The sequence below is a fragment of the Podarcis melisellensis genome (genome assembly GCF_964234715.1).
Source record: "Podarcis melisellensis genome assembly, chromosome: 16".
Taxonomy (NCBI): domain Eukaryota; kingdom Metazoa; phylum Chordata; class Lepidosauria; order Squamata; family Lacertidae; genus Podarcis; species Podarcis melisellensis.
In genome coordinates, this window is record NC_138533.1 from 25,859,232 (window position 1) to 25,877,014 (window position 17,783).

Here is a 17,783-nt window from a genome sequence, read left to right on the forward strand (position 1 = left end):
TACTTATTTTACATCCTTGAAGTATCAGTGACTTCCCTTCTTCTCTTTCCATGGTTCATTTTACATATCTTAAACCCCTGCATATTTTACAAAAACAATACTAATCAGCTTTCCATTATTGCATCCTTCAAAATTTACTTATTTTACACTGTTGAATTTATCTTAATGCTGCCAACGTTTTCAGCTGTGCACAATTATTTTCCATATAGTCAATAAACGTTTTCCAATCTTCTTTAAACAGATGTTCTTCTTGTTCTCTTATTCTATATGTTAAGTCTGCAAGGTGCACATATTCTGTCAACTTAAGTTGCCATACTTCTTTGGTTGGGACCTTGCTCATTTTCAATTATTCGGCTAACAAAACACGGGCCGCAGTTGTTGCATACATAAATAACCTTATCTCATTTGAGATTCAGGTAGGTAGCCGTGTTGGTCTGAGACAGTCAAAATAAAATTAAAAAAATTGTCCAGTAGCACCTTAGAGACCAACTAAGTTTGTTCTGGGTATAAGCTTTTGTGTGCATAACAGAACAATCCTAACTCTAGAAAGTTGGCAGAATTTATGATGACATAGATCACACCAGCTTAAATTGTCCCTATTCCAGACTCTGCTCAGGATCAAGTTAGAGGACTTCAACTTTCACCACCCTTTCTGCTGGCTGTGTTCCACTGGGTTGCTAGATCATGATAAGCACACGAAAGTTTATACCCAGAACAAACTTAGTTGGTCTCTAAGGGACGCGGGTGGCACTGTGGGTTAAACCACAGAGCCTAGGACTTGTCGATCAGAAGGTTGGCGGTAAACAGCATTTACGTGCGCTGCTCTGGTTCACCAGAAGCGGCTTAGTCATACTGGCCACATGACCCAGAACCTGTACGCCGGCTCCCTCGGCCAATAAAGCGAGATGAGCGTCGCAACCCCAGAGTCGGCCACGACTGGACCTAATGGTCAGGGGTCCCTTTACCTTAAGGTGCTACTGGACAATTTTTTTACTTATCTCATCTGGTAATTTGGTTTTCCATTTGGTAATATCCTAGATGGTCATTAAGCTGTATGGATAATTCTGAACAGAACTAATTGCAAATTGTTCACCTTATCCTCAGGAATATCAGTGTGCCACCCACAAATCCCCCATTCAAAAGTACCCCTGGGGCTGAAGCAAGGCCACCAGGTCAGATCTGTCTAGCTCCCAATGGCAATCTGAAGCCTGCTTTTGCCCAGTTCGCACTTTTAAAAGTTAAAATCTCCAAACCAAACAACAAAACTCTCCCCCCCCCACATTAGATAACAACTGAATCAGAAACAACAAGCAGCAAAGACAACCCTAAACAATCTATTAAATTAAATGGGGAATTCAAGCGGATTTAGGACGGCAGCCTAAAATTCTAGATTCCTTCATTGCTGTAAACCAGCAGCTCCCATGTCTGCCCCAAGCAGGCCGGAAGTGAGTCCTGTGTGCGTGAGTCTACCCCTTACAAGTCTATGTTGGGGGCACGCCCTCCGCGCTGTGTCTCCCATCGCTCCCCTTGGTGCTGACGTCATTAGCAAGCGCCCGCTCTCCGTCTTCTTACATCCGCTTCCGGCACCGAGCGAGCGACTGAAGCCTTCCAGTGTAGAAGCGGCGGCGACATGGCTACAGCGGCAGCGGTCGTGCTCGGGAAGGCCTCCCGGCAGCTGGTGGCTCCAACTCCGCGGGCCGGGCTGAAGCGGCTCTTCTCGGCGGCAGCGGCGTCGGGCCACGGCGAGGCCGGGTCCAGTAAGTGGGGCCTGTGACCGGGTGACCTTGCGGGGAAGAGGGCGGTCCCGCCGACGCCGCCAAGGAGCAGAGCGGGCGGGGGTGGGGGGTGGACAGGCCGCCTCTGGGCACCGAACTAAGGAAGCTGCCTTATGCGGAGCCAGGTCCCTGGTCCATTTGGCTTGGTACTGTCTACACGTACAGGCAGCAGCTCTCCAGGCTGGGAGTCTGTTCCCAACCTTACGCAGAGAGCTAGTTACAAAGCAGAGACATCACCTTGCCAACAAAGGCCCGTATAGTTAAAGCTATGGTTTTCCCGGTAGTGATGTATGGAAGTGAGAGCTGGACCATAAAGAAGGCTGATCACCGAATAATTGATGCTTTTGAATTATGGTGCTGGAGGAGACTCTTGAGAGTCCCATGGACTGCAAGAAGATCAAACCTCTCCATTCTGAAGCCCTGAGTGCTCACTGGAAGGACAGATCCTGAAGTTGAGGCTCCAATACTTTGGCCACCTCATGAGAAGAGAAGACTCCCTGGAAAAGACTCTGATGTTGGGAAAGATGGAGGGGACAAGGAGAAGGGGACGACAGAGGACAAGATGGTGGGACAGTGTTCTCGAAGCTACCAACATGAGTTTGACCAAACTGCAGGAGGCAGTGGAAGACAAGAGTGCTTGGCGTTATCTGGTCCATGGGGTCACGAAGAGTCGGACACGACTAAACGACTAAACAACAACAAAGCCGTGTTGGTCTGCCATAGTCGAAACAAAACAAAACAAAATAAATTCCTTTTAGTGGCACCATAGAGACCAGCTAAGTTAGTTATTGCTTCCAGTAGCACCTTAGAGACCAGCTAAGTTAGTTATTCCTTCCAGTAGCACCTTAGCAGGCACACAGAAGCTCATACCAATAACTAACTTAGTTGGTCTCTAAGGTGCTACTTGAAGGAATTTTTTATTTTATTTTATTTTATTTCAACTTATGCAGAGATGTCATTGGGGATGGAACCTGGAGCTTTCTGCATGCAAAGCAAGTGCTCGACCACTGAGTGACAGCACCTCCCCAAAAGGATCATAGGAAGCTGCCTTATACCGAGTCGGACCATTGGTCCATCTAGCCAAGCATTGCCTGCACGGACTGGCAGCATCTCTCCAGGGTTTCAAGAAGGGAGTCTTTCCCAGCCATATCTGGAGATAGGATTCAATCCTTACCTGGGATGGAACCTAGGACCTTTTCTATGTAAAGCTGTTGCCCTGCCACTGGCCTATGTTCTTTCTGGTGGCCACTAAATAGGGCCTCCATGGTCCGAAGCAGTCTACCAGTTGCTTAGTGCCGGCAATGGAGAAGGACTGCTCTTGTGATTCGCTGCTCCCTGTAGGAGGCAGGGGAGAGCTGAGTTGGCAGAGTTAATGGACTGCAGGAATCAAGAGCATTGGCTGGCTTCACGGTTTTTCCCAGAAATGTGATTTTTGCATAGTGGACACACACACACACACACACACACACACTGATTTGCGATATTTTGCCAGGTCAGAAATTATGAAACCGATATCACAATATGGACTTCAAAACAGTTTTGGATTATATATTGATATATAGCTGCCAGTCCTAGCTGCTAGATCAGACCAAAGGCCCACCCTGCCCAGCAACATCTAGCAGGCACAAGGTTGAGGAGCCTGGTTTAGGCAAGTCAGTGAAGGATAAGGCTATTAATGACTACCAGCTCTGGTTGCTATTCTCCAGTATTGGAGGCAATATAGCTCTGAATAATGATTGCTGGGGGTGAGCATTGTACTCTGGTCCTGCTTTCGGGCTTCCCAGCGAAATCTAGTTGGTTACTTTGAGAACACAATGCCTGTGGTCTAATTCAGCTAGGTTCTTCTTACATTCATACTCTAGAAAGAGCGCAACTTAAGCTGACGTTCTTTTATATTTCCTTACTCCCCACCCCTGCCAACCATAAGTGCCTGCAAACTGTTCTGAAACACACTGAAGTTATTGGCCAGTTGAGAGGAGGGATCCCACTATAAAGAAGCTGATATTCAGGGATTAATTTTATCAGTCCTGTGCTTCCCCCCCCCTTTGCAAAAAAACAGGACAACCAATCAGTTTCTGCTTGTGTGTGAATTCTTTCCATTAGCTCGCATGTGGAAGATCCTGTCCTTCGTGGTTGCTTTGCCTGGAGTTGCTGTGTGTATGCTGAACTGCTACCTGAAGTCTCAGCAGGAACATGAAAGGCCAGAGTTCATTCCTTATGCCCATCTGCGCCTCCGGACCAAGGTATTGGACTCAAACCTGTCCACAAGCAAGTCTTGTTCCTTATTTATTTGGACCACTTAACAAGGAGATGGCACCAAACTGGATGATGCCTTAAGGTTTTCAAATCATTGCAGTTTGGAAAGGTTCAGCCCTCCCTCTGGATGCAAAGCTGCATCCCATGGTATCTAAACATGCTATTCCCCCACCTCGGGATCCATCATGCCAGATAGGTTGATGATGAGATCTCAAGAGGTATCCAAATGCATAAAGAACAATCCACTTTCCAAAATTATATAGTAGGGAAAGGTAGTAAATGTTAGTGCAAAAGCTGTATTTCATTAAAAAAAAGTAGCTGAAAAAACGGTAATGTTAAAGATCAACTTAAAAAGCAAATAGTCTGTCTGCCCCCCCCCCAAAAAAACCCCTGCATTGTTTGATTCTGTCTGCTAGGTCTTCTTGCACCCAGCTCTGGCCAGTTGACGTTGGGGTGCCCAATGAAAAATGAATTGGATCCCACCAGCTTGAGGTGTGCCCAGCCCTTCACCCTGCCCTTCACCCCATAGCCAGTGCCATTTTAGTCCCACTTTATTTTGTTATCTATTTTTTATTTTACACTAAAACATTTTTAACCTGCATTTGAAATATATGTGCGTTTTGTTTTTTTCTAAATGTCCCAATAGCTACTAAAATGGCCCAGTTGGGTCATTGCCTGTGGCCCACCCACGTGACTTTGTCCCAGCCACTGGTCTGAACGAAATAGGGTTTGGTGTACATACCTAAAGATAAAGAGCTCTAATTTCCACCATGGCTGCTTTAGTTGAGATTCCTGCATTGCAGGAGGTTGGGCTAGAAAGATGACCCTGAGACTCTTCCAGCTCCATGATTCTATGAATCTACAATTCTATACAGTTGTCATTTTAAGCCTTTAGTTTAACTCAGTTGTCCCGAACCTGATGCCCTCCAGATGGTCTAATGACCACGGCTAAGAGGAATCTTCTAGGAGTGGCTCCCAAGCTCTGGGATAGGCTACCAGGTTCAGTGTGGCCAATTCAGGGAGTGGTGTTGACTGAAAGAACCGTTCTCTTTTATAATTTAGTGTCAGCTCTGTCTTTTGTCTCTTGGTTTTGCTGGTAGTTTGTATTTAATTGTAATCTGCTTTGAGTCACCAGTAACTCTGAAACTACTGTTTTCAAGTTGTCCCTGCTCTGTAGCAGTGACTTCTGATCTAGCCTGCTGTTTGGTGCTACAGTGGTGCCCCGCAAGACGAATGCCTCGCAAGGCGAAAAACCCGCTAGACGAAGGGGTTTTCCGTTTTTCGATGCGCTTCGCAAGACGAATTTCGCTATGGGCTTGCTTCACAAGACGAAAACGTCTTGTGAGTCTTGCAATTTTTTTTGCTCCCCCCCCTTTTTTCTAAGCCGCTAATAGCCTTTTAGCCGCTAATCCGCTAAGTTGCTAATAGGGTTGCTTCGCAAGACGAAAAAACTGCTAGACAAAGAGACTCGCGGAACAGATTATTTTCGTCTTGCGAGGCACCACTGTAATTAGTGCTTTCAAGCATCGTTTTCAGAATAAGTGCTTTTTAAAATAATCTACTGCGCCTTTTTCATTTATAAGTAGTTGAATTCCTGCTTTGTAGCTTGCTAAAAACTTCAATCTCTTCTTTCTACAGCCCTTCCCATGGGGTGATGGAAACCATAGTTTCTTCCACAACCCCCATGTTAACGCTCTGCCAACTGGCTATGAAGATGACCATTAAGCAACTGCATCATGCCAGCCATGTGGACCATTTAAGGTAGCTGGACCAAGACCCACGTTGGGACCAGCAATGCTCTCCATTCCTTATTCTATGAAATGATGAAGTTCTGACCTCTAGCAGAATGTATTGTTTCTTCCAGAGGTCACATTAAAAAGAAAAACACTTTCAACCAAGTTTTTCTGTGATTTTTCTTAACTATCCTGGGGAAGCTACAATTTTGGTTCAAGACAACTTAAACAGCAGTGTCTGTACAGGAAAATACAGTGATTAAAGGTTCTTTGGGGAAGGGAGGGAAAATGGGAACATGAGCCACTGTATGGTTTCCTTATATTCTTTCATGTTTGAGCAGATTATGTTCTGAAATGAAGTGATAAATTTTCTCTGTAGTGTGCAAAGGGATGACAAAAGCAGAGAACAGCCTCCCCCAATCTGGTGCAATCGCAACTTTTGGCTACAGTGGTCAGCCAGCGCTGAACTAGTCAACCAGTGATTTTAAAACAAATGAATTGCAGTAGCAGCTTCATTTTTTCAACTCTATCAAAGACATCTGTTGCTTGCATTCTGATTCTTAACCACTGTATTTATTATGCGTTAGTTTAGATTAAAATTTTCATAGAAGTAAACCTTTTTTATTTTTGCAAACCAAAACACATTCTTATCCACCTTATATCTACATATGTTTTGCACGTGTGGTGTTAAGGGAGGGCTAGTCCCTCCGGTGAAGGAGCCCAGGGTTCTCCGAGATGGTGGGTTTATGCACTAATCACTACCTCCAATACTGAGGAGGGCTAAATACTTAAAAGATTATTTAACAAAATGAATTGGTTATTAGTGGAATTTTACAGTGCTCTATATACATACCTATTAAGACAGACCAGTAGCTCTGTTGCTGCTGCGTTGACTGAAATGGAGATTTGTCTGAGGCCACTGAACTGAATGGATGGCAGAGGCAGGCAAGACTTGAGCTCTGACATTCACAGCTATTATCTTAGCTACTTATACAGCAAGTATCTTCCCTAGTTCAGGGAAGAGCACCAGTGGTGTAAGCGGTCCACAAGCTGTCCACCTATGATACTCCGAAGCAGTGCTACACAAAGTAAAAGGCCACTACAGTCTTATTTTTTTTTTCTTGTTTAATTCTGTTATTGCACACAGCAGAATGCATACAGCTGATTCATCATATCAGAAGGCACTTTCTGTTGCAAGAACATTTCCCACACTGACAACAGGGCTGCAAGAAGCTGGTTGTAGAATTCTCTGTGGGGTTGTGCAGGTGACCCAATTATTGAATTCAGTCCTTTTAATATGAAACAAACTACATTTTTCTTTTTTAAAATGCTGCTGGTTTAGGAAAAATTAAAATATTGCAGATTTAATAGATGGGGTTGAGAAGAAGCCCCCCATTTGCTATGCCCCTAAAGTCCATTAACAATGTGAATGTTGGGGGGGGGGTCTACACTTCTTATTAATGTTATACTGAAATCCTTTTGCTTAAGAAACTAGACTTGTCAAGGTTGTAAGAGATGGGTGTCAGGCCAGCCTCTCACATAACAAATTTAAAAAAGCTTCACATACAGAGCTGTCCGTTTCCTAGTTTTGAGGAGTTTCGATCCAGCTGCCTCTGAACAAACACAAATGCATTTTAGCTACTATAGTAAGATTGTATGACTAGATGCTTGTTGATATCAGCTACCAACTTGTTTCAATTCTAGATTTCCTCCTACAGGTTTATAAACCAGGCAACAACTTAAAACAATGCTGGCTCATTTTAATAATCTGACTTTGGCCGAGTGAAATGGAGACCCACATCCATCTTATGCTGTAGACAAATTTCAAGTTTTTGAGGTCAAGCCCAACAACACTGTGCTGAAGTTGAAACCTTTCCTCCCTTTGGTAAATAGAAAGCATTGTACCCCTGAAACTTCTACATCTGGCCTGGGCTTCTTGGAATAGCTGAACAGACTGACATAGAACGAGACCAACTTCCTTAGAGGCACAGTATTTCTCCAGCACTATTTCACTGAATATGGAATCCTTTAACATTAGGTTAACTTACAGCCCAAGTGGAATTCTCTGCTACCACTAGAAGTGGAATTGACAAACAGAAAGTAAAATCCCAACAGAACACATTGATTAATGTATGAGATTGACCTTGACATTCATTTTAACAGTTGCAGTTAAGGTTTACATAAATAAAAACAACTGGTTGATTGAAAACCAGGCATGAATTTCTCCCCAACTCCTTTGTTAGAAATACATTCAGTTGTAAATTGGAAGAATCCCACTGTGCACATGATAAAACTCACAATACGTCAGTAGATATGAAGCTTGCTACTAGATTAATGAGGCAGATGTTACTGCTCATGGGCTGAACAATCCTTGAATTTCTCCATCCCCATGGACAACGTAGCTAGAGTCCTTGGCCAGCAGCCAACTAGATTTAGCACGCCGGTGTATGTTCAGAATATTTTTTTCTGTGACCATCATGGTCAAGAAGAGTTTTCCGACTTCCCTTTGCTGGGGCCCATGAATTCCAGTCCTTCAATGGGGATGTCTTTCTCCTTAATAGCTTTCTGGAAGAAGCAAAAAGGCAAGCATATTTTAATATTTACAAATATGATCTCAAAAAGTAACCAAATTATAAAAAACACAAAGGGCTGAATTCAGCATTCTCTGCCCACTAGTGCAAGGGTGAGAATTAATGCTCCACAAGAGAGAAATTCAGTGCAACAGCTGTGCTAGCCAAAACTTCTTGCATGGCAGATACATTACCAACCACCTAATTTTGCATTCTCACGTTCAACAATGATCCACTGCTGCAAAACATTTCACCAGTGAAACTAGTATACTTGTAAGTGACCTTAACTTAGAACTACATCTGATAAAGCCCCCAAATTCCGTAGTATGCTTAGGACAGTGGTTTCCCTATTTGTACAGAGAAAATTGCAAAATTTGGGGGTAGAGGCACAATTGTTCCCCATGTCTGAAGCTCCTTCCTAAAATTGTGTACACGTTCCTAAAATGTCCCCGGATACATTCTGAGGGCACATGCAGGTGTGGGTCTGATCAGTGTGCCCGGAGGAGAGAATGTCTAGCACCTAAATGTGCACCACCGTGGGAGACATGGAGGAAAAAAGTGGAATATAAAGAAATTTGCAAAGTATTTGCAAACGTATTCCTCATGCCTGGCTATTGTCTATGCTGGATTGTAAGCTTCTAGAGGTCAGGGATCCACCCACAGAACATTAAGAGCAAAAATATGGTAATAGCACTGTATAAACAGCAACAACTAAACAAACAGCATTAAAGTGAGGACATATACTACAATTATAGCAATTGCTGCATTGGCTATTACTTCCTCTTTCCCTTGCAAGACCCCCACACAAACACATTATTGCGGGGATTACCTATTACATTATTGCTTGTGTAAAAGCAAAACACAAAATGGCACTCAGAGAAATAACAAAAGTTGTTCTCTACAGTTCAACCTCTTTCCCTGCCAAAAAACCATAGGCTGCCACCCCTGTCATAAACTATGCTACCCGGATGGTGTGGGCAGAGACTTGTGATTCCTACATTGCAGGGGTTTGGAGTAGATGACCCTCGGGGCTCCTTCCAACTCTACAATTCTATGATTGTGACTTCCAGAGTTTTGTGTGATGTATGCATGTTGATCAGTTCTGCCTCCACCAACCAGTTGTTCACTTAGGGTCTGGAGGAGGGGGTAAGTGTACAATTATTGCAGCCTGAGCCTCTCACTAGAAGTTCCAGGGACTGATTTTGAGACTTGGTGAATATGTTGCCCTTTACTCAACCCTTCCTCTAAGGATCACAAAGCAGTGTACCCAACTCGCCTCCTCCCCCATTCCCCCACAATATTCCTGAGGGTGAGAGGTAGCAACTGGCCCAAGGTCTCTCAAGGAGCTTAATGACCAAATAGGGATTTTTGAACTTGGATCAACCCAGCCCTCGTCCAACTTAGACTGCGCTACTCTAGTGCTCTCCAGATGTTTTGGACTACAATTTTCATAAGCCCCATTCACTTTATTTAATTTTCTCTCTCTGCAACCCATGCAAAGTACCGTATTTTTCCGTGTATAAGATTAGGGTTTTTAACCAAAAGGTTAGGTGCGTCTTATACTTATACCGACCTGGCCACAGTGATCCATGCGACGGTCATCTCCAGGCTTGACTACTGTAATTCGCTCTACGCGGGGCTGCCCTTGAAGCTGTCCCAGAAACTCCAGCGGGTGCAGAATGCTGCAGCGAGGCTCCTCACGGGGTCTCTGCCATGGGAGCATATTCACCCAGTGCTTTTCAAGCTACACTGGCTCCCGGTGGAGTACAGGATCAGATTTAAGGTGCGGCTTTTAACCTTTAAAGCCCTTCACGCCCTAGGACCCTCGTACCTACGGGACCGCCTCTCCCAGTATGCTCCACGGAGAGCCTCAAGTTCCATAAATAGCAACACCCTAGTGGTCCCGAGCCCTAAGGAAGTTAGATTGGCTTCAATCCAGGGCCTTTTCAACTCTGGCTCCGGTCTGGCGGAACGCTCTGCCTCATGAGACCAGGGCCCTGCAGGATCTGATTTCTTTCCGCAGGTCCTGTAAGACAGAGTTGTTCCGCCTAGCCTTTGGCTTGGAGCCAATTTGATTCCCTCCCTCTCTTTCTTTTTTCTTTTCCTTCTCCTGCGATGAGGCTACATTTTAATATTTTAATGTTTCAATATTTTAATGTATTTTTAATTTTGTTTTTAAGTTGTAATCATTTAACTTGTTTTTATTATTGCTTGTAAGCCACTCTGAGCCCGGCCTTGGCTGGGGAGGGCGGGGTATAAAAAAAAATATATATTATTATTATTATACTTCTTATACACAGAAAAATATGGTCAGGTCTTGTGTGACTTCACTTAAAGGAAGACCTGCATGCCCTCCCCCACTGACCACCACCAAGCACACCCTGCCTGAGGTCCCCTAACAGAGATGAGAGCCACATCTTGCATTTAAAGAAGCATCATACCACTTTAGAGGAGACCATAACTTCCCCCAAATAATCCTCGGAACTGTAGTTTGTCAAGGGTGCTGGGTTTTTTATTTTAAAATTTGCATTTCTACTCCACCTATTTCTCGAAGGAGTTCAAAGTGGTGCGCGGAATTCTCCCCTTCCTCATTTGATCCACACAACAACCCTATGAGATATGTTAGGCTGAGAGGGAGTGACTGGCCTCAAGGTACATCCAATGACCTTCCTGACCCAGTGGGGATTTGAACCTTGTTCTCCCAGGTCCTGGTAGTCTGATTTGCCAACCACTAAACCACACTGACTCTCAGATTTGTTAAGAGACCACCGAATTCCCTTTCTGGAACGACAATTCCCAAAATGGCTTCACCATCACAGGGGACTCTGGGGACTCACAGCTACATGAGGCAAGCGGAAGCATCTCCTAACAGCCCACAGCACCCTGAAAATACTGAGGTTTCTAGAGTTCTGAGCTGTGACCATCAGAGTGTTATTGTAGCTTTTAAGCAGTTATGTTCTGAGAGCTGGCTAGGCATTATGTTCAAGAGTGTTGGACTCATAGCTGACAACTTTCCCCCGTTTTTAAGGGAAATTTCCCTATTCCGAATAAGATTCCTCGCGAGAAAAGGGGAAAGTTGACAGCTATGGCTGGACTGGACCATCGAGCTTACTTGGGTGACCCTGAGTCAGTCCCAGCCTCGCAACCTCACCAAGAGGATTAAATGAGATTGGGGGGAGGCGACTATGTTCCAGCTCCTTAGGAAATAAAGCGAGACAGAAAGGCAAGAAATAGCGCTTTAAACGTGAGGTGCAGATGCAGCCGAAGCCTGAATCGCAAGCCCCGCCGCCCCGACCTCTGCATGCGCTCAGAGGCATTTTTTCCCCTTGCCTGGACGCAGAGCTGGTAGCGCTTGAAGAGTTGGGCGCAGGGGTCTCCGCTGCCGTCGCCGCCCTCTCCCTTCAGGAACTTCTCGGCGAACCAGCGGTTGAAGCACTGGTCGTACTCCCGCTTCATCTCCGTACAGGCCTCGCCGACGCTGTTCATGGCGACCGCAGCACCGACCCTGCAAGCGCGAACCCGGAAGTAAGAGGACTTCCGCCTTTGGCGCACGGAATCGGGGTTACGTGCCGACGCGCTTCCGGAGCGCCGGGCCGGAGGAAGGCATGTGGGCTCGGCAGCTCGCCCGTGTCTTCCGTGCGGGGTTTTGCTCTCGGGCTGGCGTTCCTGAAGGGGGTCTCCCCGCGCCGCCTAGGGAAGCAGGGGCTCCCCGGGTGAGTAAAAGGCCCGGCGGCGCCTAAGCAGAGCTTGTCCCCAGAAATACGAGGTGACAGGAGCGTGTGTAGAGGTCTTTTAATTTAAACAATAACAAAAACCAGCAGTCACTGGTGGGTTCTTGGACATCTAGCCTAAGGGCTTTCAAATTGTAGTGATGACAGTGATGCATTAATTGCATTTGTTGGCCACCTTTCCTCCAAGGAGCTCAAGGTGATTTACGAGGTTCTTCCTATTTCATATAATTATCATGCAGCCATGGCTCAGTGACTATAGCAGCTGCATTACATGCAGAAGGTCGCAGGTTCGACCACCAATGGTATCTCCAGGTAGGGCTGGGTGAGTCTCCTTGTCTGAAACCCTGGAGAGTCATTGCCTGTCAGTGTAAGCAATACTGTACTGATCTAGATGGACCAAGGGTGTGTAAAGCCGCTTCCTATGTTCCACGTACACCAGAGGGTGGAATACCTCAGGCCCTGGGGCTGGTTGCAGGCATCTGGATCTACCAGGTCCACAAGATTCTGCCCGTGTCATGCCTCTCACAGGCTCTGCTCAAGTGCCTTTTCTGGATGGAATATGCCATTGAACTGTGATCATGCCTCTTCCTTACCTGGGTGGAGGATCAGATCAGAAGAATCAGCATCAAACATTAGCCATAGCAATAAAATAAAATGTACTGAAGGTAGAGATAAAAACTTAACTATACAAAATACATTTTGGAGGTTTACATCAATAATCAAATAATAGATCTTATTCTAATTGCCCCTGCCCCTTGCAGTTTTTGCTGTCAGCAGAACCTGGGTGGAGGGTGTGTGTATATATCAAAACCTATGGCTTGTGCATGGTTGCAATATACCCTACTGTCCTTCCAGTAGAATCTATGTTCTCTCGTATTCACTGTTTATATAAGTTAAGTGCTATCCTCTGTTCCAACTATTACTGAATTCAGGAAAGTTTGGCTTCTTTGTATTTCAGCTCTGTGGGTTTTTAACAAGTTTATGAAATCGACACTGGAGTTCCAAACATGTATACGTACTTGGAAGCAACAGAAAGAGCAACAAGTATATAAAGCCAAGAGAAACTGCAATACAAATTTCCTTCTAAATGTTCTTTTTACAGGAAAAAAAAAAGGATTTTCAGAAAGAAGCAGATGTGATTCTGTACAAGTTGCTTTATGTTATCATTTACTGAGGATCTCTTTGCAGGATCTAATTGCATTACTTTTCCTCTTCCAGAATAAAAAAGTAACTTTGGAATTGCTTGATCACCTGGAGCGCCTGGCACTTGTTGATTTCCGCAATCAGGAAGGTGTGGAGCGTTTGGAGAAAGCCATTGAATTTGCTGAAAAACTCCATGCAGTTAATACAGATGGAGTAGAGCCGATGGATTCAGTACTGGAAGACAGGTAAGTATCAGGATCACTTGAATATCAGCTGTTAACATTTTCCCTATTGGTCCAGCAGGGAAAGTCTTGAATTCTTCTGAAATTGGTACAGGATATTCCTGTGCTGTTTTTGTAACAGTCTGTGAACACTTATTACTCATCATCATAACCAGAGAGTAAATAAACATCAGGGAAAGCATGTGTAGAAGATAGCCCATAAAGCTTGTTGCCACAAATCATGTTGATTGCTTTTGAAGTAAAGAATAACACACTTGAATCCTTGGGGGGGGGGGGTCAGGTGGTGTAGCCTGATCCTTAGGTGACAAGCACTGTGGTAAGCTGCTTCAATTCTGTATTTATCCCAACTACCTCCACAATGTTGAATAATTATTTGTTCTCCTCAGGTATCTGTACCTCAGGGAAGATGAAGTCACAGAAGGCAACTGTGCAGAGGAGCTACTGGAGAAAGCCAAGGAGACCATTGAAGACTATTTTGTAGCTCCACCAGGTATCAGATATGCAGTCAAGGCTTTGCTGTAGTTTTGACATTTCTAGACCTCTTCCAAGTTTAAGAGCATGTGTTAGACAGAGTTTATTAACAATCACCTCCTAACTAACTTCAGTAAAATAATGACAATCTCCAATTCAGCTAATGTACAAGAGAGATTAAGAGCAAGTCTGTGTTTTAAGGTGGGGTCCTCCAAGCAACCCTGAATTATGCAAATAAACAGTTGAACTTGCACAGCTTCTGATGTTCTGCACAATAATTTTGCTAGTCGTTGATTTGGATAAGCATCTGTGCAGGGTAGTATAGTGTCCCCTAGCCACTGTGGAAAACCTACTCAGAAACCCTTCTACCTTTTATAGATTTACAATGCCTTGCTTACATCCCACGCAGTTTTGCCAACACAAGGACTAGATTTTATAGCTGAGAGTCCCAAGGAAGCAGAACTCTGCCTGCAGTATCTTATTGCTCTGTCTCCACCACCATCCCAGGCATGCATACTGTACACACCTAATTGTGGAATTACCAAGAAACAGAGTTGCTCTGATAACCCCTAAAGAAGCATTAGTCAGTGCGTTTTGCTTAACCATCAGTAACTGAGGCATACATGTTTTATACCATTGCTAGTTTTACTATGTATTAGATGGTACAAATGTTTACTCTGGGTGTAAGAGAGAATGGCTTACGCTGTCAAAGCAAACCTATACTAACAAGCATTTAATTCCAGCCAATTTTATTCTTTGTGTTAGGTAACATCCCTTTACCAGAGCTTGAAGACAGGAGTTTCCTGTGGAAAGAAGAGTCCTAGGCTCTACATCAGATGCCACAATAGACTTCTTCAGCAGCCAGCATCTACTCCATGAAGCTGCATCCAGGATAAACCTTCACCACATCCCTTGTGCAACTTGACCTTTCTCTCTGAAATGACTGCTGTTTCTGTACTGCTTAGGACTAAGTTATTATTGACTCTGGCATTTTTAAATTGTGTATACAATTCAACAATGAGGGCAACAATCCAACCCAGAGTTAAGTGTCCTTAAACCTTAAATTGGCTTCAGATGTACCCAACACCATTTTTAGTTATGGCCAAAAGATTTTCACAACCATAACAATTTCGCCTGTTCAAAAACAAAACACCCAAAACCAAACTTTCTACTTCTGAAGGGGAAATGGTTTTAGAAAAATGACCGAGAAACCAGATAGCAGAATGTAGCAAGATTTCTGAGCTCTGTATATTGAAAGGAGAGTGATCACGGCAAGGACCGATGTGTCACTGTCCAGTGTTCTGTGTCTGGATAAGCAGACAGGCATATTTGGGGAGCAGAATCTCAAGGCTATCCAGCTGTGAAAGGTGCCCAAGGATGGAGTGGCTGTCTGTGATGTGCAGAATGATACGAGATGAAAGAGGGGAGACACAGACTTCTGGCAGTTTCTTCCTATCCAGCCCAAGAGAGATTCTGGGCTAGCCCACACCTCTCAAAACATGGGAGAAGTATAGGTGTGATGTTTAATGTTACCATAGATTCAGGGAACAAGTTTTATCAACAGTGTTTCACAGATAGGTATAAAGGAAACACTATTTTTAAAAACCACACACATAAAAACTTGTGAGAAGTAGACAACAGGCAACAGTAGACAATAGGATCTCTGTTTTCCTGGGAAACATATGGCAGACCTTTGGAACAAGCATGTTTCTCAGTGGTATTTGCGATACTATTCTAACAGAATGTTGCTGTAGAGTTAATTCATGAGATGGGCTCATGGTTGGGTACTTACAAAACCTATGAGAGCAGACTAGTAATATTTGGCTCAGAAGGGGAATCAAAAGGCATTGAAGCACATTATCCTCAACTATGCAGTATTTGTCATATGAATTTCTGCTTCAGAAAACTAGTTTTCAAGATACTGTTGAGATGTATGTAATAAATAATTTGCTGATCTGAAGTGCATTTCCTCATTTATTTGACCTGTTTATGTATAACATATGCAGCCTGACCTTTTATTTATATAGAAATCCCATGGACACCGGTAAAGGTAAAGGGACCCCTGACCATTTGGTCCAGTCGTGAGCGACTCTGGGGTTGCGGCGCTCATCTCACTTTATTGGCCGAGGGAGCCGGCGTACTGGCTGTTGTTGCATACATAAATAACCTTATCTCATTTGAGATTCAGGTAGGTAGCCGTGTTGGTCTGACACAGTCAAAATAAATAAAAATGTCCAGCAGCACCTTAGGTAAACGGACCCCTGACCATTAAGACCAGTTGTGGGTGACTCTGGGGTTGCGGTGCTCATCTTGCTTTACTGGCCGAGGGAGCCAGCGTACAGCTTCCGGGTCTTGTGGCCAGCATGACTAAGCTGCTTCTGGAGAAACCAGAGCAGCGCACAGAAACGCCGTTTACCTTCCCAACGGAGCGGTACCTATTTATCTACTTGCACTTTGACGTGCTTTTGAACTGCTAGGTGAGCAGGAGCTGGGACCGAGCAACGGGAGCTCACCCCGTCGTGGGGATTCAAACCACCAACCTTCTGATCGGCAAGTCCTAGGCCCTGTGGTTTAACCCACAGCGCCACCCGCATCCCATGGACACCGGTAGCAAAACTCTATTGTATGCATGGATTGGATTGCAGCCTTAACATGATACAGCACACTTAATAGTTTAACTTCGCTCCAAAGCTAAGGTTATGCCTTCTTTACAGCTGTTACAAGGCTTAACAAATATTATCCAGGCCAGCACTTAAATAAACTATCACATAATCGGAGAATGCTTTCTCTGTGGTTGCAGGCAAGACAGAAAAGTGAGCCTCTAAGCATGCAATAGTGTCTTTGCCAGGAAGCCCTCTAGGCTTGAGGCAAATACAACTTCATAGGTATGAAATGGAACATCTCTTGTTTTACATGTCAACTACAATAAAACATTAATTTCAAAGGCTTACAAGTCAAGTAGCCATGGGGCTTTAATACAGCTTTATTAACTGAATTTATATTCCACCCTTCCTCTCAAAGGAGCAAATGCTTGCATTTTGATTTTATGTATTTTGTATGTATTTTATATTTCATGTGAACTGCCCTGAGACCTTTGGGTATAGGGTGGTAGAGAAATGAAATTAATAATTGGGCAGGTTTAGCAGTTAGGAAATACCCCTGTGTTTGTCAAGTCTTTGGCCAGAGAAGGAACCTATCCCATCAGTTGTGCTCTAGTGCTGTGCTTCCTATTCCAGCAGTCCCTTCACTAATTCTGCTGCTTCGCCTGTTATCTTTCTTTGACGTTGCCTCATAATAATTTTATTCTTTATATCCTGCCATCTGGTTTCCCCAGCGACTCTTGGTGGCTTGCAACACATATAAAAACATAGTAAAACATCATACATTAAAAACTTCCCAATACAGAGCTGCCTTTAGAAGTCTTCTAAAAGCTGTGTTGTTCTTCATCTCAACATCTGATGGGAGGGTGTTCCACAGGGAGGGCACCACTGCTGAGAAGGCCCTCTACCCAATTCCCTGTAACTTCGCTTCTCAGTGAGGGCTCCTTCAGGTATATGGAGCCAAGGCTGCTTAGGGCTTTGTAGGTCAGCACCTTGTGCTCAGAAATGTACTGGGGGTCATGAAGTTACAGGGGCCTCCAGAAAAGGCCCTTAAAACACCTGGGACTTCATAACCAATTTATGTCATGTGCATTTGGCATGTGAAGTGCTACAAGGTCTGTTCTTCCAGTTGTGGACAGTCACTGCTATTCCATCATCCGTACTGGAGCTTGACTGAATGCACCTGTGCTGTATTTTTCTGCTCCAACCATCTCCCCAATTTTTCTAATCTGGCAGGTGCACAAGTACTTCTGTAGCTTTTT

At 44.4% G+C, this 17,783-nt stretch overlaps 3 protein-coding genes and 1 long non-coding RNA gene across 4 annotated transcripts; 3 read left to right on the forward strand and 1 right to left on the reverse strand.

The window, feature by feature from the left end:
- The first annotated feature begins 1,564 nt into the window (after positions 1–1,564).
- Positions 1,565–5,929, forward strand: COX6A1 (cytochrome c oxidase subunit 6A1). Its single transcript, XM_081891275.1, has 3 exons — positions 1,565–1,757; positions 3,879–4,018; positions 5,670–5,929. Exons 1-3 carry the CDS (start codon positions 1,631–1,633, stop codon positions 5,754–5,756), a joined length of 354 nt encoding a protein of 117 aa, XP_081747401.1. The 5' UTR covers positions 1,565–1,630; the 3' UTR covers positions 5,757–5,929.
- LOC309358345 lies at positions 2,728–3,723 on the forward strand. The gene is made up of 2 exons (XR_014163462.1): positions 2,728–3,427; positions 3,462–3,723. It is a non-coding gene; the product is annotated as an uncharacterized lncRNA (long non-coding RNA).
- A 1,574-nt stretch (positions 5,930–7,503) lies between the features above and the next one.
- TRIAP1 (TP53 regulated inhibitor of apoptosis 1) lies at positions 7,504–11,820 on the reverse strand (the record flags this gene model as incomplete). Its single annotated transcript, XM_081892625.1, has 2 exons — positions 7,504–8,329; positions 11,665–11,820. 2 exons carry the CDS (start codon positions 11,818–11,820, stop codon positions 8,246–8,248), a joined length of 240 nt encoding a protein of 79 aa, XP_081748751.1. The 3' UTR covers positions 7,504–8,245.
- On the forward strand, positions 11,797–16,701 carry GATC (glutamyl-tRNA amidotransferase subunit C). The gene is made up of 4 exons (XM_081892609.1): positions 11,797–12,047; positions 13,284–13,453; positions 13,837–13,940; positions 14,687–16,701. The coding sequence occupies exons 1-4, from the start codon at positions 11,940–11,942 to the stop codon at positions 14,743–14,745; spliced, it is 441 nt and encodes a 146-aa protein (XP_081748735.1). The 5' UTR covers positions 11,797–11,939; the 3' UTR covers positions 14,746–16,701.
- The last annotated feature ends 1,082 nt before the right edge of the window (positions 16,702–17,783 follow it).